We start from the raw sequence: 24,786 nt of genomic DNA, 5'->3' as shown, positions 1-24,786 counted from the left end.
TCTTCCTCCCTCTCTCCCTCCCGCTCTGTCTGAAGATAAATGCAAAAATGTCCTCAGGTGAGGATAAAAAAGAAAAGCTGTGGTACATGTACACAGTGGAGTACTATGCAGCTGTGAGAAAGAAAGATCTCTTATCCTTTGAGACAGCATGGAGGGACCTGGAGAGTATTATGCTGAGTGAAAGAAAAGGTGGACGAGACAAAATAAAAAGGAGATAAGAGAAGGCTGATAGAGTTAGGGGGGGAAACTACAGGAAACACAAAAGCATTATAAAAATGAAAACCAAATCAGAAACAACAAAAAATAACTTTGATGGAAAACAAAGTTATCATGAAGGACAGATTCAAGAGAATAATACAGAAAAGGAAAGGAAAAAAGCTACTAGAAAAAAGTCATACTTAGGAAAACAGATAACAGATAATTGGTGTTTCTGGGTAAGAACACCCAGTAAATGAAGCAGAGAGATATTAATTATGTGCCGGAAGGAAAGTCCCCTGCAGCAGGTGAGTGCAGGGGACTCACGACGTCCCAGCGGCGTGCAGAGGACCAAGACGGAGACGCGGCCCCGCGGCGTTAGTGAGCTGAGAGCGCAGCGCCCATCTGGGCGGAGGGGGCATCCCGGCGGGGGGGCACCGTCCTGCCAGGAAACCTCAGACACTCCTGCAACCCCAGGGGCACCAAGGGCAGCACAGAACAACTGCGGGGGGACGGGGGGGGGGGGCCGTGCCCAAAGAATTCTTTACTTTGCTACTTGTTTACAAATAAAGTAACACGTCACTCTCAAACATGCAAGAATTTAGGAAGTTTGGCGTGAATGTACCCTAGCCACGCACAGGGGACAGCAACACGCTCCCGGCCCACAGCCCCATCAGGACACCCAGCCCCTTCCCACTGGAACGCTGTCCGCTCCCCGGCCTCTGAGTCCGAGTCTCTGCCACACCACCCGGGGCGCCTCCCTCGCCCGAGCCCGGGACTGAGCGTCTTCCCTTCTCAGGTGGGTGGTCCCCGCTTGTCGCCACAATCGCCACAACTGTGCCCTCCAGGTCGAGTGAGCGGAGGAAGAACAGTACATTCAACCACGTTCACACCCCGGGGACACAGGGCCAACCCCTGGGCGTGGTCACCACGGCTACGCGGTGTGGCTGAGACTCTGCGTCCCCACACCGAGGCCAGTCCCGGAGCACGGAGGTTTCAGCAGGCGACGCAGCGGGAGGCGGGAGAAAGCCCCAGTCTGGGCAGCACAACCCCACGCGGGAGGGAGGCCGCCGGGCACGGCTGTCCGTCCGTCCATGAGGAAGTTTGGGTCGGCAGGATTTGAACCCAAGCTTGCCTCCAAGCTCACGGGGCGACCGGGGCGGTGGGCGGGAAGGGGTGAGAGACCCGCCACCTCGGACACACGGCGGCTGGTGAGCTGGCAGCTGCCCCCGGCCCCTGCCAGCCGAGTCCAGGACGGAGCCGCTTACCTGTTGGGCTGGTGGCCCAGGCTGTGCAGCAGGTGCGCCTGGTCCCGGTCCCTAGGGAAGCCGTGCAGCACCCACCCTTTCTGAACGCAGTCCTGCTTGCTCAGGCGCTGGCTCAGCACGTTCGCGATGACGCTGTCGGGGACTGCGGAGAAAGGGACCGGGGTCGCTCTGCACCTCTCCTGGCCCCACCAGAACGCGAGGCAGGGCCTGTGGCCCACGGGGTCCTAACCTCACTTGGCCGTGAACTGAACGGGTGGATTTGAAGGTAGGTGGACAAGACCACGGGTGCCCTTTCCCAGGTCCCACCATGGTCCCCGTGACGGCTGCCTGAGATGGGTCAAAGGTGACCTCGACTGTGACCTTTCCCTGCCCTAGACAGGCTAACCATGCCCATCGGCAGCCAGGGTGGTGCCCAGCTCCCATAACACAGGGCTGTCTCCCAGGAGGGTCCAGATTCGCAGCGAAAGCCTCTTCCCAGGTGCGCAGAGGCTCAGTGCTGCTCAGACCCGACTGCAGGGTGCGGGGCGCTCTCCTCACCTTCGAGCCACAGCCACCCCGCTCCTCTCACCCCTCCTCCTGCCCCAAGACCCGCTCTGCCCAGGATCTCAGCTCTGGTGGGACGGGACGGCGAGAAGCCTCCTGTTTGCGCTCCACAGCCGAAGTCGCCCTGAAATCTGTCTCCCCAAAGTGTTGAAGTCCCGCCGCTGGCGATTGCTCCACATTCCCTGCACTTCACTCTCTTCCCAGACACACTTGGTGACTGTGACCACGTTTGCGGGCACGTGGGCCCCCAGAGCTGGTCTCTAGAGCGGGAATGATGGGGCGTGGCGGCTTCTGTGCAGAGGCCCGTGCCTTCCTGCAGCGCCATGGCAGGCAATGGCCCCACTGCACACGTCTGGAACCGCCCCGGGCCCGGGCTGAGGCCAGGCGGGCACGGGTGGCCGTGCCCTCCTCCATGGTCACGCCGTACTGGCTGCTCCCCTGTCACCAACAACTGGCATTTCCCTGAATTTGTTTTTCTCGTATCTTTCCGCCTTTCCTCCCCAGCCCCCAGGAAAGAGCAGAAAAGGGATTTCACCCAGTGAGACCCTTTGGCTGTGTGACATGAACGAGTCTCTCCTGCTTAGACCACTGCGGCTCCCCAGCGCTCTGAGCATAAGAGCAGGCCCCTCCCCCATGGCCAAGTCCTGCCTCCCCGCCAGGGCCCTCGCCCCGATCCTCGCTTCCCCTGGAGTGCAGCCCCCCACCCAGAACCGCCCTGCCCGGGGCGAGCCTTGGGCCTGGGTCAGCCCTGTGCTCCTCCGTCACTGGCACCCTTGTCACCAACTCGGACTTTCTGGGCAATGCCCACCTCTCACGGAGGACAGTGGAGCCCACAAGGACCAAGGACCATGGTCCCTCACTTCACCGTGGCAACAGCGCCACACGCCGTAGGTGTGGATGGATGTCCAGACAGGCTTCTCAAAGCTGCAGTGCGACCGAGCGACGTCCAAAGCCGCGTGACCAGGTGGGCCCGGGTGGCAGAGAGGAGGGGACCCGGCCGAGGGCCATCTCAGCCCTGCCCTTATGTGCTGGCCAACCTCTGGTCGGTCACTCAACCTCTCTGAGCCCCAGCTTCCTCGTCCACCAAAGAGGACGGCAAATCTGTCGCCATGGAGTCAACACGATACACGAAGTTCCAGGCGCGTGGGGGACACTCGAAGCTGGTGGCCGGAGCCGTCCAGCTCGGGCGTGCGTGCTGGGGAACCAGATTTCACGGGCGTTTCCATGTTCCCTCGGCGGTCAGGGCCTTGAGCATGGGTCGCTGGCCCCTGGGGTACAGGATGGTGGACTTCAAACCCGCCTTTACAGTTACAGAGACCGGCAGAAGCTGCAGGGACCTCTGTTCACGTCCCCGGGGCTGTGACCTGCGGGCTCCCGTCCGCTCCCCAGGGCAGAGGCCGTGCCTGCCCCTTCTGTAAGCGCCACGGGTCATGACTCGGGGCTCCGCCCATGCACCCAGGGCACGCTCCCCCACCACCTCGCCCTGGGAGGGTTGGGACGTGGAGCCAGCGCCGTGATGACTGTGAATGGACAATGGGTCTGTCCTCTGACCCAGAAACCTTGTGTGTTCCTGTCCGGACACATAACAGATTTAAAGCAACGTAGGTAAGAGCTGCCATCGATCTCGATCCAGGTCTGCCCCTAAATATTTACAGGTATTCTCACCGACATAAGCTAACACAGGAACAGGCCTTGCCCGGGAGCCACCCCGGGACAGTCCCGAGCGTCCGTGCTCCACCCCGAGTACACCGAGCAAGAGGCAGGCGCTGCCCCACGAGGTCCGTTCCAGCAGCCGCGACGGACACTACACAAATAAGGACGCGTTTCAGAGTCCAGGCCGGCCCGTGAGGAGGTCGCACCTGCCGAGACCCAAACGGGGAGTGTGGCGGGGGGCGGAGGGCCCGGGACGCCAGGGCCAGTGTGGCTGGAGCAGAGGGGTGGGTGGGGGTGAGGGAGACAGGCCCCCGCAGGCCCTGGGGAAAGCAGGGGATTTGGGCCACACCCGGCCATCGTGGGAGTGTCACACGTTGGCCCTCAGAGCCAGTTTACTGGATGGACATGGGGGTGATCTCCACACGTGCACACAGAAGCTCCTTTTCTGGGGTCAGCTGGCAGAGTCCCCATGTGGGGTCCAGGCCCCTAGGTCGCCGCCGACCCACAGCACAGCCTTCCAAGTGGCCGCTGCAGCCTCCCGAGGGCAGAAACGGACCCTCTCAGCGTCTGCAAAGTGCTCGGGCTGAGGACCCCGAACGGAACAGCTGCTCACGGCTGCGGCTGCCCGGCCTCCTAAGGGGAAGCCTGGCTCGCCCGCCCCACAAGCACAGTGCCCGTCAAGTCCTGGGGTCCCGGCATCTGGGAGATGCCAGCCCCCAGCACCGCCTATGAGACAAGCCGGCTGAGCTGCCAAGAGCTCTCCTTGCCGCTCTCCTACCCCGGTTCTGCCCCAAACAGTGTTCAGACTCTGAACTCGGCCTCTTCACCCAAAAACTGGGCAGATGGTGGGCTGGCCTCCAAGGCAGGAGTCCAGGTGGGCTCATGATACAGCATAAACCCCAGAAAACTCAGCTCTCGGCTCCCCGACTCCCTTCTTAAGTCAGTGTGAGCTGAGAGGCCTGTGGTCCAGCGGACTCTGCTCGCCAGCTGTGGGCCCCCCTGAACCTCAGTATCCTCCTCTGCGACAGCTGCCTCACGGCTGCTGCGGGGTCTGGAGGGGACTCACAGGAGATGCCCACCCCACTGGCGGTCTCGTGAAGGGTGTGTGGGCCTACTCTCGATGCCCATCAGGTGGTCACGACAAAGCCACTGGCGCGAACCCATGGCCCGTACCTTCCGGACGCGAAGCCCAGCGTCTGAGCTTGGATCTGATGTCAGGAGCGTGCTGTGGGCTGGAACGGGCTTGTCCTTGGCGGGGTGGGGGCCCACTGGGTAACTCACTTGCTGACCAGTGGCACCCTGGGCCCATTAAGGCCCCGTTGTTTGGGGGGAGGGGTCATTTCTGCCCCGTTTCTCCAATCGTCGGGTCTTGCGTGGGAACCAGACTGCACTCCAGGGAGGGTGGAGCCTCAGGGCCAGAGTCTTCTTGGGGCCACAGTGGGCTCCTGGGGCTCGGCGCCCTGGGGACTCAGACAGTGAAGGGCCTGGAAGGTCCCCACTGACCTCCCTCACCTCAAAGTTGAGAAACCAAGGCCCAAAAGGTTGTAGCTTAAGAGCCCTGTCCACGCTGGCCTCCGGCTGGGGAGAATCTCAGAGGAGGAATGGAGGACCGGGCAGAAACACAAGGAGACTTCTGGGGGCTTGGCGGGGTGCCTGTTAAGTTAGCGACGATTTCTAGAGGGAGTTTCCCAACGTGCATCAGAAGTTAAGCCGTGCATGCTTTTTGGCCCAGCAATCCTATTTCTAGGGGTTTACACCTGGAAAGATGTGACACACAGGTGGGAAAAGGTGGACACGCGGACGGTCACTGCGGAGCCGCGGAGGACAGGTTAAGGAAAGGGTGACATCTGTGCAGGTTAGAATGGCGGGCACTTTGTTAACCTGGAACGCGGTCTGTGGCAGAGGGGCCCAGGGGAACAGAGCAGGCAGTGTCCTGTGTGCTGTGGTCTCATTGACACGTACAGACACACACAGGAGGGAGAGGACAGCCCCGTGGGCGCCCGAGAACTAGACCCAACCCCTCGCGGAGCACCCGGCCCCGACACGGACACAGGTCAGGCCAACCCAGCCGCACGGCACGGCAGGGGCGTATGGGAAGCTGATGGGGACGGTCCCAGCTCCGGAACACTGAGCTCAAGGTGAACGCTCACACCCACCCCGACTCTGAGTCCAAACCCACACTGGCCCGTTCAGGAGTGAGGAACACGTGTCTCTCACACCGCGCTCCTCGGAGGGGCTCGGGTCGTCCCTCAGCAGTGACCGGCGCAGGGGGCGGCCAGTCCTGGGCCACGCTCGGCCCCCTGCTATACCCCAGCGCCTGGCATTGTGCCTGGCACATGGTAGGCACTTAAAGACACCCTGTGAATGGATGAGTAGTACCGTTTCCAGAAAGCAGAAGGCTTTTCGGTTCCTGAGTGCTGCGTGCAGACACAGACCTGTTCTCCCGGCACGAATCAGGCAGGCACGATGGGCAATACCCACGGGGCCCAGCTCGGGGGAGCCCTTCACCACACGTGAATTAAACAGGCATCGAGGACTTGCGCGGACGTCTGGGATCTGTTTGAACAGTCTCGTTGGGAGGGGTCTGGTGGGTGAGTCCTGGACACATGGGAGGCCACGTACGCGTGTGGGTTCGTGGTACTGGTGACGGGTCCCTGCAGGGACAGAAGTTTTCTATGCCTTTTATACATGTTTAAAGCCTCCCATTTAAACAGTGGTTTGTTAGTTTTAAAGGAAACTATTCAAATACGTAAAGATGAAATCCCCCAGAAGGCCATGCTCTGGGGGCAACTGGGTGCGGGTGGAGCCTTCATCTTGGGAGCTCTGCCCAGAAGCCTAGCACCCCGTGTCTGCCCCGATCTGCCCCTCTTGGTGACCCTGAGAAAGTGGCCCAGACCAGGCATGGGGCTTAGCCTCTGCCCCTCAGTCAGTGCTGAGTGTCGGTAACTCCACGCACGCGGCCTCGGAGGGGCTGCAGGCTGCGGAGGCTCCATGGTCCTCTCCCGGCACAGAAGGCAGGCTCTGCGGAACACCGGGGTCCCTCTGTGCCTCCCCATGGCGGCGGGTCCAGGTGAAGCGGCCCCGGGGCGTGTTCCCCAAGCCCGCCGGGTCGCCTGCGCCAGGCTCTGCTCTGGCCGTTTCTCCTGCAGGCCGAGGCCTCGCCCTCCAGCCCCACAGGCTCTGAACAGCCTGCTCGGCACAGAGGCGGCGTCGGGGGAGGGGGGGCAGACCGGGCCTCGGGGGGCAGACCCGGCCTCGGGGGGCAGACCGGGCCTCTTGGGGGCAGACCCGGCCACGGGGGGCAGACCGGGCCTCTGGGGGGCAGACCGGGCCTCTGGGGGGCAGACCCAGCCTCGGGGGGCAGACCCGGCCTCGGGGGGGCAGACCCGGCCTCAGGGGGGAAACCCGGCCTCGGGGGGCAGACCCGGCTTGCGAGCTCTGCCCGTCTGCCCTTCGCCCTCCCTCGGGTGCCGGTTTCAGTGAGGTCCAGTCTCTCCACTGAGTCCGGTGCCCCGGGCTTCATCCTGGGCTTCATCCTGGGCTTCATCCTGGGCTCTACGGTTATCCCAGCGGCTCCTGCCTCGGGCCGCCTCACCAACGTCCTGTCAACCCCGAATCCAGCAAAGGGCAAGACACACGCACCCTGTTATTTCACGAGGCCACACCGCACGCTTCAGGCTTTTCTCTTCTCTCCTCAAGACCTTCCGCTGACCTCGAGGTGACTGAAACCTCAGTCCGCTGGTTTTCTGCCGGCAGGGCGTGCCTGGCACAGCTGGTGAGAGCCGCCGTCACCGGTGAGAGGCGCCCGGCCTCACAGGCCCCACCAGGTCCCCCGAACCCAGGACACCTGGGGCCAGACTTGAAGCTGAGGGTCCCTGTTTGAAGGCCCGGGCCCCTCACGCTTCGTCCTCTACCACTGGAGATGACGGGACCCTGCTTCCCGGGCACGGTCTGACTCAGCCTCAGCCTTGTGCCCTCAGAGAGCCGCCGCGGTGGGTGGCAGGGAGCCCAGAGCAGAGGGACGGAGCTTTCCTCTGCCCCGTGCCGCCGCCTGCTGTCCGGCCAGCAGAGGGCCCTGACCTGGGCTCAGCTGGGGGGACCAGGGGCCCGGGCTACTGGAGCTGGCCCCGAAAGGCAAGGACAAAGTGGAGAAAAGGAGACAGCGCCCCCACCCGGGGCCTGAAGGCAGAAAAGACCCTGGGCTGACTGACAGACATAGAGTAAGCGGTTCACCCTTCCTGCCACCCAGCGCAAAACAGACGAAGCTGAGCACCTCACCACACAGCCCTGCACACGCACACCCTACACACACTCAGAAACCTACACACAGCCTGCACAAGCACACCCTACACACGCACCCTGCACACACTCAGAAACCTCCATACACCCCACACACCCTACACATGCACCCCGCACACACTCAGAAACCTCTACACACCCCTGCACACCCCTACACATGCACACCCTACACACACACCCTGCACACACCCAGAAACCCACACACCCCTACACACGCACACCCTACACACGTACCCTGCACACCCTCAGAAACCCCCACACACCCCTACACACGTGCCCTGCACACCCTCAGGAACCCACACACACCCCTGCACATTCCTTACACACACACACCCTGCACACACTCAGAAACCCCCACACACCCAATAAGCCCCCTGCATACACCTTATACACACATACCTATTAGACACACTGCACACATTCCTACACCCATGCCTTCCTCTGCACGCATGCACCCACACACTGCACCCCACACCCATCCACACATGACTACACACAGCTACCCCTACAAATACACACACACACACACAAGTCCTCTGACTGTCCCTGTAACTTCTTTCCTTCGAGTCCCCTGAAACAAGGTGAAGATGACTTAGCTGCCTGCCAGGTTTGTGGAAGACTCAGAGTTTGCGTCCCCTCCCCCTCTCCACATCCCAGCGCAGCTGCTGGGCCCCGCCCTTGAAGTGGCCCAGGGGAGGGTCTGAGAGGAGCCCGCTGCAGAGGAGGAAGAGGGATGCTTCTGCTTGGTCTCCACCTCATGCACACTGACGCTCGGAAGAACGGGGCCCCCTCCCAGGTCTCTTCCCCAGAATGCTGGGGGCGTGGTCCGGGCCATGGTTTGGATCCTTTGGGCCCCCAACTTGACTATCACGGTAACTCAATGAAAGCGATTTCTGAGTGACCACTACCCTCCACCCCGACCCTCAGTACTGATTCCAGGCAGCTGAGGCCTGCAAGCCCTCCTCGCCGCCACAACCGAAATCACCAGTGTCTTAGAGGTACACGCGGCACCCACAGTGCCAGGACCAGGCAGCTGCGGCCTTAGTGATGCTGTTTGTTTATTATTTACTGCCACCTGCTGGCCGATCATGGCTACTGCGCCCCACGCGAACACAAAATGATAAACCTGGTATTCCCAAACCCTCTAAGGGGGATATTGAGGAGAAACCGGGTTGTTCGAATTGGCTGCACCCTGCAATTGTTGGAGAGGGAGCAAGCCCCTGGACCTAGCTTGCCTCCTTGTTAAACTCCAGTCCCTCGCCCCAGACAAGCTCTGTCTTGCAGGCCTGGATTTCCCAGGCACAAGGTGAACAGACGTCATCTAAGATTTCTTTAGGGTTCAAAAGTCTATATTCTAACATCTCTATTGCTTCACAATAACATTCAAAATTACTTGGCAGACAATGGTGCCAGGAAATAATTTTCTGAATACTGGATTTTTTTTCAAGTCTAGAAAAGTACATTATCCCTGGGGCTCTAACCAATTAGGAGCATATTCATGCTGCTCACCCCTCGAGAGCGGCCCCCTCCCTATCACTCCCTATCACTCTGTCTCTGCCATGTCCACTCGGCAAAGAGAAGACGAGATCGAGGTGCCCACACACGATCGGCTGCCAGCAGAGCCTTCTGGCAGCGACACCAACTTGTCTCTAGTGACGTTTCAGACGGGGAAAAGGGCATTTAAATAGAGACATTCTCCTATAAATAAATGGTACAAATTAACAAGGCTGTTAACAAAATGCTCACCCACACTGATAGTTAGTTATTCTTACCTTAACACACATGTTCACCTCTCTCAGTGGACTATGAAAGTGAGTTGGGAGAAGGGGACGAGGCCAACCTGTCTGTCAGGCAGGACTGTCGCCAAGCGCAGGTGCTCACGGTCACTGTCCAGGGCAGGTCTAGGGGTTTAAGGAACATGATTTCCCTCCATTTTAATGGACTTGGGGCTCGGATGTGTTATTTCCCCTTCTGGAGGGCAGTGGGAACGAACCCCACTGCCCACGTGATCTGCAAGAAGAAAACCAGCAGCTCCCGGGAAACCAGGGAGCGGCTGAGCCCGGTTTTCTGGGTGGAGGAGACACGGTGGTGCATCATTTTACAAGCAGGTGCTGTCATGCGTACTATGAACTCCGCTCTGCTCTCAGCACACATTTGCTCTAATCCAAATGTTAATTCGTGTGATCTTCATAAGAACCCATTCTACAGATTAGGGAACTGAGGCACACACAGCCAACAGGCAGTGGGGCCCAGATTTAAAGCAGACGATCTGGCTCTGCGCTCCCTCCCTGCCTTTCGGGGGGAAGGGCAGTGTGAACTCTGCCCTCCACTCTGCGGTCCCCTCCCGGCGCGCCCTTGGGAGAGTCACTTTACCTCTCCCCTGGGGTCCTTCCTCTTTTTAAAAAAAATTGATTCTTTAGAGAGAGACAGAAACATCGATGTGAGGAAGAAATATTGATTGGCCGCCTCCTGCACGCCCCCCACTGGGGATTGGGCCCACAGCCTGGGCGTGTGCCCTGACCGGGAATCAAATCGGTGACCTCTTGGTGCAGGGTCGACGCTCAACCACTGAGCCACCCCGGCTGGGCTGTGCTAAACACTTCACAGACAGGTTTCATCTTGCACACACCACAGCGACGGCCCTGAGGCTGTGAAGAACCCACCTTACAGGTGAGGAGCCTGGCTCACCGGTCACACAGCTGGGAGGCGGCAAAGTTGGGACTGGAACCAAGGGAGCGATTCTAGAGCCAAACCTGCAGCTGCTTCTTTGACCGTCCAGGAGCGACCATAGCTGGCCACCCCCAGAAACCCTCCAGGTGCCCGCTGCCTTCTCTCACCTGCTGGCCCCACTGTCCCTCCAAGACGAGGAAGACATGTCCTGCCACCGGGGCCTGCCTGGGACGGCCACGGGGGCCTGCCTGGGACAGCCACCGGGGTCTGCCTGGGACGGTCACCGGGGCCTGCCTGGGACGGCCACCGGGGCCTGCCTGGGACGGCCACACCACACCAGCCGGGCCGGCTGTCGTGAGTTCACCTGTCACCCACAAACCGTCGCTGAGCTCCTACCTTGGCCCTGGCACTGGGCGCAGAAAGAGGTGAGCAAAGACGCACGGTGGGAGGCGCTGGGATTGGGAGGCCCAGACGGGGTCCACCCCACCTCCCTGGAACCCAACCATGACCAAAAGTGGGGGCAGTGAGGCCAGACTTCTAGAGGGTAAATCAGACACATGCAGTGAGGTGAGGCAGGGAGGGGATAGGGGTCTCCCACTCGCCATGCACCTCCCCTGGATGGCACAGGATGGCTGCGGGGAGGATGCGGGGAGGGACTGCACGGCCGGGCACCTCCCTTCCTGCTCCACCTGCCAATCCCACCACCACATCCCCGCCATCAGCCCCGCTGTCCCCCGGCTCAGAGCAGGGAGGACAGGTGCGGAGCCGAGGGCGTGGGCCCAGAGCCCCGTCCGGCCGGCACAGCTGTGCCACGCTCCCCATGGGGAAGCCTCAGCGCCACCGTCAGGCTGGCGGCCCAGCCACTGGCCCGAGGGCACCGGGGGCAGCGCCGCCCACCGCAGGCCCCGCGCAGCCTCTCCACAAACAGCCGTGTCAGGGACAGGCCCAGAGGGAAGGGGCTTCAGCTGCAGCTGCCTTGGGGGTGTGAGGGGCCCCGGGCGGCTGCGCGGGGACCTCCTGGCTGGAGGGGAAGGCAGGCTGGAGCCTCGGGGCCCAGCCTGTCGCAGACGATTTCACAGCTCAGTGGGCTGGAAGCCCCTGGGCGCCCGTGGAGGGAAACGCTTGCAGCAGCTCTGGTCAGAGCGAGGACACCACGCACGTGGCTCACCTGACACCTGCCAGAACGTGGGCTCGTTTGGTCTCGTCCTGAGCCCTGGAAGCCAACAGGGCGACACCGTGCACAGCCAGCCCCGCACGAGCCTGCTGCACAGCCAGGCGGCCGAGCCCAGACAGGCCCCACTCCGGGGGAGGCGAAGCTTGTTGAACGGAAGCACGAGTGAACTGAGAGCCCTTGCTGCCTCAGTTTCCCCACCGGTCTGGGCACCGAACAAGAGTCTCCTGGTGCCGCGCAGGCGGAGCAGGGTTTGGGTAACGCGGAGACAGCGGGGACTTTCACGATGAAAGTCTTGTTTTAAAAACAGGGAGCTGCACCCTCTGGGGACAGGCACCCGCCGACAAACAGGGAGCGGACCCCTTTCCCCGTCCGTGCCCACGAACAGGCCCTGGCCACGGCCCCGTCTGCACCGAGACGCACCTGCTCTCCATGAGGACATCTCTGTAGCAGTCCCAGCGGAGGAGCCAGAACTGTGACTTGCAAAGAGGAGCTACTTCAAAAGCACTGTCAGGCCCAGGTGAGGGCTCCTTGAAAATGCGGGAAGTGAGGCGGCTGTTAGTCATCCTCTGGCAGCCCCGCGGCGGGCTGGGGGGGCACCCCAGGGACAGGCGGGGACACTTCCGGGGAGGGAAACTGGTAAAATACATGTTGAAGGAAAGAGTAAATGAAGGTGTTTATTACTTATTGCTTGGGCTGTGTGCATACGTGTGGGTGCGCGTGTGTGTATGCACGGGTGTGTGCATGTGTGTGCATGCATGGGGTGTGTGCATGCATGTGTGCATGCGTGTGTGTGTGCGTGTGTGTGCATGTGTGTGTAGAAAAATGAAAGAAAAATGTGGAGTTTTTTTTCAATAATAAAAAGGGAGCTGCACCACAGGGCCCCTAAAGCCTGTGAAAAATTAAACTCAAGGATTCAAACTGTCCTATTTCCACTTCAAAAGAGCAGAGGCACCGACTTCTTCCCAACTGATCTTCAAACGCCCAGCACCCTAGAAAGTTTCTTTAAGAAAACAGTCTCCCGTTCCCCCAAGCACTGTACCGGTTACTGTGCCCACTGTCTCTCCCTCTTCTAATTATACCCCTGTGAGTCTATTAATCAACCGGTAAATAATTTAGAGCGTCAGGCGCTGTCTTTGCTCGCGCAGACACCACACACAGATTTGCCAGATCGCCGGTCCCTCCGGTCCCCTCCACGGCGAGGCGGGAGGCACCCCCAGCTCACCAAGGCTGCGCTCCGCTTACCTCCTCAGACGGGAAGGTTTACTTTGTCTTTCAACTCAGCAAACCTTTGCAAGTTTGTAACAAAAGCAGAAAGCTGGTCTATTGTCGAATCTTTAGTGTGCATTTAGTGATGAGAATATTAATTCCCCTAAAAAAGAGGCTCTTTGGCTGTGCTCTGATCCACGCCTCCCGGGATGTGGATGCGCAGAAGGCTCTCCAAATTGCCCATAATCACCCCAATTTGGGGCTGCTTCGGCTTGTCTCTGCTGTGAGGGCTGTATGGCTATGGGGCGGGGTCTCATTACCAGAAAGGTGCAAACTACAGTCCAGCCTCCTGCCTCTCCTCCAGCTCTGCTGGGCGTGAGGGACCTTTTCCAGACAGAATTGTTTAGGGAGGGGGCACAGGTGACACTCAGACATGATCTGTCTCGTTATCTTTCCTGCACATCAGGGCTTGGCTTTCAGGGGACACAGCGGCTTTCTCACCTGCAGGTCGGAATGTCTGGCGCGTGCACCCAGACTTTGGGTGCACCTCCCTATCACGGAACTGCTTAGCTGCTGGGAGGTGCTCACAGGCGGGGCTGGTCCCGGGCTGAAGGGAGGGAGCAGCTCGGGGTCACCTGGCAGGTGTGGGAAAGCACAGTGCCCCTCTGCTCAGGGGTGGGGGGCAGGAAATGTGAAAGCTAGAGCCTCCCTCAACCCCCACGGCTGGGGGCACGCCCTCGCTGCTGGTCCCCAAGCGGACAACCCCACGCGTTCTGAGCGCGGAGCGGACGGAGCAAGACAAACCGCTCCCACCAGAGCAGAGACCTGAACCGGCGTGGGCGACACATGCCTTGGGCCGTTTGAACATCCTCCCCTCACAGAGAGCCCAAGTGACGATCGCAGGCGAAAACATTCAGCAGAGCCAGGGAGGGGTCACCCTCTGCACCACTAATTAGAGCCCCCAATCTGGGACCAGGCTGTGTCTACTGCCAACGGCCACGCACAGACAGTCACACTCATGGGGCCCCCCTAACTTATGGCTGCAACTCCCGGGAAAAGGGTGCAGACTTCGCAGGGGTGAGCTGAAGCCGATGAGGGGACCCAGACAGCCGGGCAGGCACAGACAGACAGAGTGCCGCCCTCCTCAGCTACCTCTGACTCCGGGACTGAGAAACCTCACGCTCAGCAGGGCCCTGTGGTGGAAAGGGCCCCAGGGAAGAAGCCACGCCCATCACCGGGAGATGGTGGCCGCTATGAGTCACCGATGTCGTAAACAGAGAATGAGGGCTAGCGGCCCCCTTGCCTGATTTGGGGAGAGAAAAGCACATTTGCATGCTGCCGTAGGACAGAGAGGCACCCCGGCCTCCCTCTGATGGTGTGTAACCAGCCGAGAGGTTACTTTTCCAAGGCTCAAAACAGTTGCTACTTGTTCGTGCCCACGTTACAGTGACAGGGGCTGGAGCAGCCCCAGCTGAGCAGCAGGACTCAGCTGACCCTGTGTTCCGCGCGCAGCCCCGACTCTGGTGACCGTAATGGCGGTGGCCGAACACAGAAGGTGCGTGCAGAACCCCCGGGAACAACTCTGTTCTGTTCCTGGCAGCTCGAGTCAATGAGTTGAGGAGGTCAGACCCAGATATTTCCAAGTCCGGGGCCCCGAAGAAGCATCTCCCTGCGCCTCAGTCCACGGTGCGTCACCAGGAGCCCAGGATGGAGGGATTCAGGACGAGCTAAGACGGGCCCAGGGGCCCTCTGCCCAGTGGACATGGAAAGGTGGGAAAGCAACACAGTTATTAATTTTGCTGCTGATTCGAGAGGAGGAGGTGTTGGCAGCCCCTGTGAGGACACGAGAGAACATAACCAAGTCTGCAGAGGTCACGGCTGGGACATAACGTGAGGCCCTGTGGGGGATGAGAGGAAGCGGCCCCACGTGGGGAGGGCGACATCTGGATCTATCCTGCAAAGCTGCAGTGCCGGTGACGATGGCCCCGGGGTGGCCTCGGTGCACCGAGGGACAAAGCTGCCCGTCTCTGGGGCTTACCGCTCCAAGGTGAGCGGAGGGCAGAGCCTGAGTGGCAGGGACTCAGGGACAGATGGCAGCAGGTTGCCGAGTCAGCCGGCAGCCGGCAGTACGGGGCACTCTGTCCCCCGAGCGGGAGGTCCAGTGCCCGGAAGGACACAGCCTGGCTTAGGGGGTGGCGAGGATGCCTGGTGTTCTGCACCGGGTTGGCCACCCATAGGATGCCCTGGTTGCCCACTTGGAGGGGCCAGGGCTGTGTCCCAGAGTGACGAGGCCCCTGTATCTTCGCCAAGGACCTCTGCCCTTCTCCCCAGCCCCCGACCCTTGCCGCTTCTGGGTGTCCTGCGTGGAAGGCATGCAGGGGGCTGGGAACGCTCCGCCCCAGGACCGGGCTCGCACTGAGGCAGGCGTCTAAACACGCCCAGGGTGCGAGAGGGACGTCTGAGACGGCCAGAGCAACACCCACACTCTGACATTCGAAGGGGCCTTCCAATCCCAGGGCAGCACCGGGAGCAGAGATTCTCAGCTCCCTCTGCCCCTTTGCCTGGCTTTCCCCAGAGAGGAGTCACTCACCGGACTGGCCTCGCCCTCTGGCCCCCCCCAGGGCGGGCCGAGTCCCTTCCCACTTCCGCCTCCACCCGGCCAGGGCTCTCCCTGGGGCAGGCCTGGGGCCAGTCTCCCCACCATCAGTGCGTGGCCTTGCACTGGGGGAAGGGCACCCCTGCATCTCATCTGGCTTGTCCCCAGGCCTGGACTTGAAGGCGTGTCAGGAAGGCCAACAGAGCCCTCCTGTCCCACACCCTCCCTCCGATGCCCCAGCAAACTCGGCCTGTCTCCAAAGGGGTTCAGAGCTCGGGTGTGGGGAGGTGACGTGGCTGATGGCCACCCGAGCCCCAAACGCGGCACGCCCACACTGGGTCCCCGACATCGAGAAGCAGAGGCCTCAGCTGGGAGGCAAGCCAGGCTGCGGTGGCTGAGAGTTTCCACACCCAGACGGGAGCAGAAGCACTTGCACGGCCTTCCTTTCTGGCTGGGGGCGCGGCCTGCCCGGCGGGGGTTCCTGCCCCCCCTCTGCTCAGAGGCATCTGCAGCCGCTAACGAGACCGCTGGTGGTCGGGAATGGGACCGCATCCTTTGTTACCCCTGCGAGAACAGGATTCCTGAGCGGACAGAATGCGTGGCTTCTGCAGAAGGTATGTGTCCTGTGGCTGTGTCTTTACCTCTGCAGGAAGTGGGACGGCTAGAGACACAGTGTATCAGACACACGACGGCTGCACAGGGAGAGCACAGCACAAAGCCTTGAATGTCCGGGCACAGTCTCGCTCACCAAAATCCAAAACCAACTCTGCCTCTCGGCCTGAGAAGACCATGCGGGTTTAGTTCGCGTAGCCAGAGAGAGAAAGACGAGAAGACGCCACGCTGCTGCCTGGAGTGGGATAAGGGGCCTCTGGAAGCAGGGAGACAGGCAGGACGTCCCCCCAGAACCTCAGGAAAGCTTGCCCTGCCGACATCCCTGCTAGGACTTGACCTCCAGGACTGGGAGGGGACACACCTGTGCTGTTTGAGAGCACTGAGTCCATTTCCGCAGCAACAGAAAATGGACACTGCGGTCAGGGAAGACACTGCAGTAGGGGAGGACAGGGCGGGCGAGGAGGACAGGGCGGGCGGGGAGGACAGGGCGGGCGAGGGGGACAGGGCAGGCGCGGGGGACAGGGCGGTCGGGGGGGACAGGGCGGGCGAGGGGGACAGGGCGGGCGAGGGGGACAGGGCGGGCGAGGGGGACAGGGCGGGCGAGGGGGACAGGGCGGTCGGGGGGGACAGGGCGGGCGAGGGGGACAGGGCGGGCGAGGGGGACAGGGCGGTCGGGGGGGACAGGGCGGGCGAGGGGGACAGGGCAGGCGGGGAGAACAGGGCGGTCGGGGGGGACAGGGCGGTCGGGGGGGACAGGGCGGGCGAGGGGGACAGGGCAGGCGGGGAGAACAGGGCGGTCGGGGAGGACAGGGCGGTCGGGGGGGACAGGGCGGGCGAGGGGGACAGGGCAGGCGGGGAGAACAGGGCGGTCGGGGGGGACAGGGCGGGCGCGGGGGACAGGGTGGGCGAGGGGGACCGGGCGGGCGAGGGGGACCGGGCGGGCGAGGGGGACAGGGCAGGCACGGGGGACAAGGCAGGCACGGGGGACAGGGCAGTCGTGGAGGACAAGTGCGTTCATGCTGACAGAGCGACAAGTCCCACCTGCTAATGGGCGTCCCCGGGACCGGCCGGTCTGTTGACCAGAGACGGTCACGGATGTCTGCAAGCCTCGTAGGCAGCAAGGTGAGGTGTTACAGTACCAGTGAAGGGATGCACATTTGGAAACTGCCTAAATATTTACTTTATGTAACTTCTGGAAAAAAATCCAAAAGCCCAGAAGAGTTGCAAGGAGCAAGTACAAGAACTGCAGCCCCGCCGGGCTCGCACCCGCCACCAGCGTCTCCCGGGCGGCCCGTCTCTCCTTCCGCACCAGGGGCCTGCGGCGCAGCATCAGCTCCCCCAGGCGGCCCTGGGACGTCTGCTGCCTTCTTACCACGGGCACCCTGCAGCCAGCAAACGTTCCTGAGGGCGCTGACCACCCCGACCCTGCTGACGGGCGCTAACCCGAGGAGGAAACCGCCTGGGGTCCCTGCCCGCTGCCAGCACCCCTCCCGCACTGCGCACGGCTCACATCGGCCCTCACAGTCCCGCCCCGGGGACGCGCGTGCCCACCCTGAGAAGCCCGGGCTCTGACAAGGGCACAGGCTGCGGCACCCAGGGCCTGAGACGGGCACCAACGCTCGCCCTGCCTTGGCTCACCCAGTGCCTCCTGCGCCCGTGCCCGGCGACTGGGGACTGGAGACGCGCCCCCGGACTTCCCTACGCACCCCACCGCCTGCGCGCTTGAGCTTCGCCCTGGGAACCGCGCGTGAAGGAGGGACCCTGGAGAGCTGGGCCAGAGGCACCCGGGGCTCCCTGGGCCGAGGCTGGGAGCCAGCAGCCCTCTGGCCGGAGGACGGTGGGAGGGGCACTGAGGATCCTCCAAGAGGGCGTCCCAGTCAAGGCGCATCACCCGTTATGACCACGGCCTCCTTGGGGTGACCTTCCTCACAGTAGCACGTTCTGGTGACTGCACGACCACCAGAGGCCCTGCACGCTGGAGCGGAGACACGGGGTGGGGGACTCTCTGCCCGAGGAAGACACAGGCCGAGAGGAGCCCAGACGTGAGCGGGCCGTGTGGCCTCAGCGGCTCGGCCCCCTCTCGGTGGCTCATCTGTGGGTGCAGGAACTGGACAGGATGGTCTCACAGGTTCCCTTGGGGGGGGTGGAACTGGCAGCAGACTCTCAGACCGTGGGGGACAGGGACAGGGCTCTGGAACGGTGACCTGACCCAGCCCCCTCATCAGACGGGTAACATCAGACCCTCTGAGGACCAGGGTGGTCAATCGGGCATCGGCACAGCTGCCTGAACCTTCTGCCCTGACTGCTGGCGAAATCGGACTACCTGCCCACAGTGCTCGGCACCCGAATCGTGACGGCGTGGGTGCAGCTCTGCGGCCTCCCCTGGCTCCGCTGTGTCATCAGCGACGGAAAGCAACGTGCTTGAGAAACCGAGAGCTTGCCAAGGCCGGCGACGCCAGCGGGTCCGCCAAGCCCCTCCCGGCGACGGGCCTGGAGCGGCAAGGGCCCCTCTGCTCGCGACAGCCCGGCGCCCACTTCCCGGCCGCGCTCCTCCTTGGAGCCTGGCGCTCAGCGGGCCGCACAGGGCGCAGCTCCTCCCAGACCTGCCTCGGGGAGTGTGGCCTACCTGTCATCTCCTTTTCAAAGTAGGGCCGGATGACCTCGCCGTATCTGGACTCGTCGGCCACGGCCTCTGTCAGCAGCTGCCCACAGCAGACTGGAGGGGAGAGGAACAGAGGCACCATTAAATTTTCAACAGGAGGACGAAGGAGGGAAAAAGAAACCCCAGCGCTGCTCGGGGAGAAAAGTCACTGAAAAAAATATGAAAGGGTTTTTCTGAGTGTGGGTGTGTGTCCAAGGGAAGGTAAATATCAAAGAGGAACTGGGAATAACAGAAAGGCCCAGGCGGAAGATGCGGAATGAAAAAGAATTCATTTGGCAAAGAACGTATTGAGAACGGATGGTGTGGGGAAGGCACGGCAGGGCCTGTGCACGCTGGCGGCGCCGAGCGGAACTCGGCTGGTCCAGGACCAGCAGCCGGCTGGGGAGCCGCCTGGGCCGCAGCGAGGGGCCCCACGTGGGCCCCTGCCGGCACTGTCCACGCGGGGGACGGCTGGGGAGCCGCCTAGGCCGCAGCGAGGGGCCCCACGTGCGCCCCTGCCGGCACTGTCCACGCGGGGGACGGCTGGGGAGCCGCCTGGGCCGGAGCGAGGGGCCCCACGTGCGCCCCTGCCGACACTGTCCACGCGGGGGACGGCTGGGGAGCCGCCTGGGCCGCAGCGAGGGGCCCCACGTGCGCCCCTGCCGGCACTGTCCACGCGGGGGACGGCAGGGGAGCCGCCTGGGCCGCAGCGAGGGGCCCCACGTGCGCCCCTGCCGACACTGTCCACGCGGGGGACGGCAGGGAGCACGCCGGGGCCGCAGCGAGGGGCCCCACGTGCGCCCCTGCCGACACTGTCCACGCGGGGGACGGCAGGGAGCACGCCGGGGCCGGAGCGAGGGGCCCCACGTGCGCCCCTGCGGGCACTGTCCACGCGGGGGACGGCAGGGAGCACGCCGGGGCCGGAGCGAGGGGCCCCACGTGCGCCCCTGCTGGCACTGTCCACGCGGGGGACGGCAGGGAGCACGCCAGGGCCTGTGGTCCCTTTTCAACCCACAGCACAGGAGTGGAGACCAGCCAGAGCACGGGAAACAAAGGCTGGGATTCGGGGTGCTGAGACAGCTGGAGTTTGTGGGACAGGGCAATGGAGAGGAGGGGGCTCTGCAGGGGAGGCCCAGGGACCTGCGTGGGGGTCACTTGAGTCTCTAGTCAGTGAGTGCACAGCTGCACCCATGCAGGATGAGACCCCACAACACCTGGTGGAGAAAAGCTACTGGGAAGCCGTGGACCGAGTGGAGATCCACGCAGCGTGGGGGCTCTGACAGCCACACGCCCCGACACGTGGCTGGGACCCTGGGAAGGCCGCACCTGAGGTACAGAAACACACTGCCCAGAGCAAGCAGTCCAGTCCCACCTTAACAGAACTAATGCGCCTCGACTGGGCCAAGTGGATCCTGCCCTAAATTAATTGCTTGAGCCCTGGCCGGTGTGGCTCAGTGGTTAGAGCGTCGGCCCACAGACCAGTCTCCCGGGTTCGGTTCCCGCTAAGGGCATGTACCTTGGTTGTGGTTTGTCCCCAGCCTCAGTGGGGTCGTGTGGGTGGCAGCCACCCAGTGTGTCTCTCTCACATCAATGTTTCTCTGTTTCTTCCTCCCTCTCTCCCTGCTGCTCTATCTGAAGATAAATGCAAAAATGTCCTCAAGTGAGGATTAAAAAAAAAAATTAATTGCTTGATAAAACTGAACTCTTTTAAACTCAACATTCTTTCATTGTTAATCTTCACCTGAGGAATTTTCTATTGGATTTTAGAGAGAGTGGAAAGGAGGGAGGGAGAGCGAGCGAGAGAGAAACATCAATGTGAGACACATCAATTGGCTGCCTCCGCACACACCCTGACCCGAGCTGGGGGCTGAGCCTGCAGCCCAGGTACATGCCTTTGGCCGAGAATTGAACCTGCAACTGTTCGGTACAAGGGCCAACACTCTAACCACTGGGCCACCCCAGCCAGGGCTGAACTCAATATTCTTAAAGCAAAACCACGCGAACCAGATTCTCAGCAATGCGAGAAGCACAGGTCCAGCCTGTATGAAAGGCTACTTGAGATGCAACAAGCCCAGGAAAATGTGACCCCTATGAGGAGAGAAAAGAGGCCACAACCAGAGCGAGAGATGACACCGAGGTCAGAATTCGCACAGGAGGACTGTAGAACAGCTATTATAAAGAGGTTTAAGACCGTAAGGAAAAGACAGTTAACATGAGTGCCAGATGGAGAAATCTCGCCAGAAAGCAATGGAGACTGGAGGAAACAACCAGAGGACCTCCTAGAACGAGAGAACGTCGGGAATGGGCTGTACCGGTGACTGCAGACGGGGAACCGGGCCCTAGAAAGTGTCCGTCTGAAGCAGAGGGCGGGGAGGGCGGGGAGGGGAGTGGAGGAGGACATCCACAATCTGACACACAGGCAACTGGAGTCCCAGAAAGAGGAACGAGGGGCAGATAAAAATATTTGAGGAAATATGGCAAAAAATTTCAAATTTTTTTTTTTTATCCTCACCCGAAGTGATTTTTGCATTTATCTTCAGATACAGCGGGAGGGAGAGAGGCAGGAAGAGAGAGAGAAACATCGATGTGAGAGAGACACACTGAGTGGCTGCCACCCACACGACCCCACCTGGGACCGGGGACAAACTGCAACCGAGGTACATGCCCTTAGCAGGAACCAAACCCCAGACTCTCTGGTCCGCGGGCTGATGCTCTAACTGCTGAGCCAAACCGGCTAAGGCAAATTTCAAAATTTGATGAAAAATATCAACCCACAAATCTAAGAATCTCTGAGTCCCAAGAAGAATAAGCACAAAGTAAATCACACCTGAATGTATCACAGTTAAATTTCTGATAACTAAAGATAGAGTAAATATAAAAAGCAGCCAGAGTGGCGGGAACAATGATCTCCTGGCCAGTTTGGCTCAGTGGTTAGAGCGTCAGCCCACAAACCAAAGGGTTGCGGGTTCAATTCTCGGTCAAGGGCTCATACCTGGGTTCCAGGTTCAAACTCTGGCCCCAACTGGGGAACATGCAGGAGGCAACCAATCAATGTATCTCTCTCACACCGATGTTTTTCTCTCTCTCTCCCCCCACCCTCCCCTCTTCCTCCCTTCCACTTTCTCTAAAAATCAATGCAAAAAATAATCTCGGGTGCGGATTAACAAAAAATAAATAAATAAAATATAGGGAAACAATAATAAAAATCATCTGAGTTCTCATAAGAAGCAATGCAAGCCACAAGACGACGAAATGACATCTTTAAAGTGGTGTGAGAAAAAACAAACAAACTGCCTTATAGATTTCTAGATGCAGCAAAAACACCTGTCAGGAATGATGGTGAAATCAAGACATTCTTCAGACAGATGAAAGCTGAGAGAATTTGTCAGTAGCCGACTTTCACTACAAGAAACATTAAAGGAAGTTCTTTAGGCTGAAGAAAGTGTATCAGATGGAAACCTGGATCTACTACACAAAGGGCTGGAGTGTTGATACAGGGGTAAACATAGAAGCCCCTCCCCCATTTCCTGACTCTTAAAAATCAATTAGCCCTGGCCTGTTTGGCTCAGTGGTTAGAACATCGGCCTGCGGTCCAGAGAGACCCGGTTCGATTCCTGCTAAGGGCATGTACCTCGGTTGCAGTTTGTCCCCGGCCCTAGTTGGGTCGTGTGGGTGGCAGCCACTCGATGTGTCCCTTTCACGTCCATGTTTCTCTCTCTCTCTCCCCCTCCCACTCTATCTGAACAAAAAATGAAAAAATGTCCTCGGGTGAGGATAAAAAAAAAATCGATTATACAAAGTGAAGGTGGTTACAATGTATCGTAGTGTGTACAACATGTGCAGGGGTGACAAGCAGGACAGGAGCACAGAGGACAGGAGCAGGCAGAAGGAGATACTCTGCTAGGTTTCATGTGGCACACGGAGAGCTACAATGTTACGCCAAGACAGACTGTGGTAAGGAAAGGATGCTGATCCCGAGAACAACCACTAAGAACAGAGCAAGGAGACAACGCTCAGAAGCGAAGGGGAAATAGAATGGATTACTGAGAAGACCTGCTTAACCCAAAAGCTGGCAGGGAAGGAGGAACAAAGAACAGATCGTACAAACAGAAGACAAAAACCAGGATGGCAGACTTGGACCCACTATATTAAAATTACTTTAAATGGCCCTGGCTGCTATGGCTTAGTGGTTAGAGCGCTGGCCTGCGGACCAAAGACTCACAGGCTCAATTCCAGTCAAGGACACGTACCTCAGGTGTGGTTCGGTCCCTGGCCCTGGTCAGGGTCATGCAGGAGGCAGCCAATCGATGTGTCTCTCTCACATTGATGTTTATTTCTCTTTCTCCCCCCCCCCGCCCACTCTATCTGAAGATGAATGGAAAAATACCCTCGAGTGAGGATTTTTTAAAAATTACTTTAAATGGTAATAGACTACACAGAATGGCAGAAAAACATCAGGTTGGATTTTTTTTAAAAGCAAGACACAACTCTGTTATCTACTAGACATACTTAAAACATCAGACAATCAGACATAGATCATTTAAAAGAAAACGTTTCAAAGATACAGCATACAGACATGGATCATAACAAACAGTGGCTGCTACATTAATGTCAAAGTGGACTTCAAGAGAATGAGTATTACTAGAGAGGCAGAGGAACACTGCTCTATCGCATTCTGAAGATAAATGCAAAAATGTCCTCGGGTGAGGATTAAAAAAAAAAAAAAAGGTAGAGCAGGAGGAAGAGAGAGAGAGAAACATCAATGTGAAAGAGACACATCGAGTGGCTGCCACCCGCACGATCCCAACCGGGGCCAGGGACAAACTGCAACCGAGGTACATGCCCTTAGCGGGAACCGAACCCGGGTCTCTCTGGTCTGCAGGCCAATGAGCTAACTGCTGAGCCAAACTGGCCAGGGCTTAAAATACTCTCAAAGGAGGAAATCAAAAGGAGAAGAAATTACTTACATCATGGTTTAAACAACATCGATGCCAGCAAAAACATTTTTAATCCTAACGTGTCCAGACTATTTTTCCTTACTAATCGATAAAACACTACTGCTGAGAAATTTTAGTAAAACACAAATACCACATGATTCCCATTTCTCCATATTAATCAGAACAACAGCTTAGTCCTCTCTCTTCATTTTGTGGGTATGATCTTTGTCACTAATTCCTGGCTAGTTTCAGTGGCTTTGGGATTTTAAGTTGTAGGGGGCATAATTGAAAAGCATTTTTATTCAAAACTTGACCCTTCTGGGGTGGTATATCTGTATTTGCGTGTGTGTGTACATATACATTGGTCTGGTGTGTGTGTATAATTGGGGTATGTATGTTTATATTTTGGGGGTGCAGGTCTCATGTTCCCTTTGTAAACAAAGCAGAGGTCATTCAGGCTGACGGAGTGCTGGGGGCAGTGCCCTAGCCCCCCCCCCCCCATCTTTACCCTCCTGAGGACAGGGTGGCACCCAGGACAGCCCGGGACCACTGGCAAAGACCTGGAGAACTGGTTTCAATATTTCCTCTCCTGGCAAAATATGTACTGAAACTGTGCTGAGCGAGAAGTGTTCCTCTGCTTCAGAAAGTGTGCCTGCAAACCGCTGACCTGGGTGGGGAGCCAAACCAGGGGAGCCGGGAAGGAACAGGGAGCAGAGCTGTGTCATGCAGGAGCGCGGCTTCCTGGAGCCTGGGGGCTGAGCACCGAAAACCACTGCGGCAAAGTACGCAGAGAAGGACAGAGAAGGCTCAGATCGGCCCTGCGCTCTGGGCTGCGGCCACGTTCTCACTGGTTAACGTCCTTACAGCCTCATTCCTGGGGAGGAGGAACCTATCCCTGCAAAGATGGACTCACTGCAAACTGTTCAGAGCAGAGAGCAAGGAAGAGCAGCGACACTTGCCACCCCCACGAGTCGGGAGGGCTTCGGCGGCAG

At 59.7% G+C, this 24,786-nt stretch overlaps 1 protein-coding gene across 1 annotated transcript in view; it reads right to left on the bottom strand.

Moving 5' to 3' along the window:
- Window positions 1–573: 573 nt before the first annotated feature.
- Window positions 574–24,786, bottom strand: part of AK8 (adenylate kinase 8) — a 59,752-nt gene continuing 35,539 nt past the window's right edge. Inside the window, exons 10-12 of the mRNA XM_036261693.1 lie at window positions 18,843–18,932; window positions 1,464–1,605; window positions 574–697 (exon numbers count right to left, since the gene is read on the bottom strand). Coding sequence (XP_036117586.1) covers window positions 574–697; window positions 1,464–1,605; window positions 18,843–18,932 — 356 coding nt within the window. The remainder of the gene's footprint in view (window positions 698–1,463; window positions 1,606–18,842; window positions 18,933–24,786) is intronic.

Source organism: Molossus molossus, unplaced genomic scaffold (assembly GCF_014108415.1).
Source record: "Molossus molossus isolate mMolMol1 unplaced genomic scaffold, mMolMol1.p scaffold_m16_p_14, whole genome shotgun sequence".
Classification (NCBI taxonomy): domain Eukaryota; kingdom Metazoa; phylum Chordata; class Mammalia; order Chiroptera; family Molossidae; genus Molossus; species Molossus molossus.
This window is presented reverse-complemented; position numbering and strand designations above follow the sequence as displayed.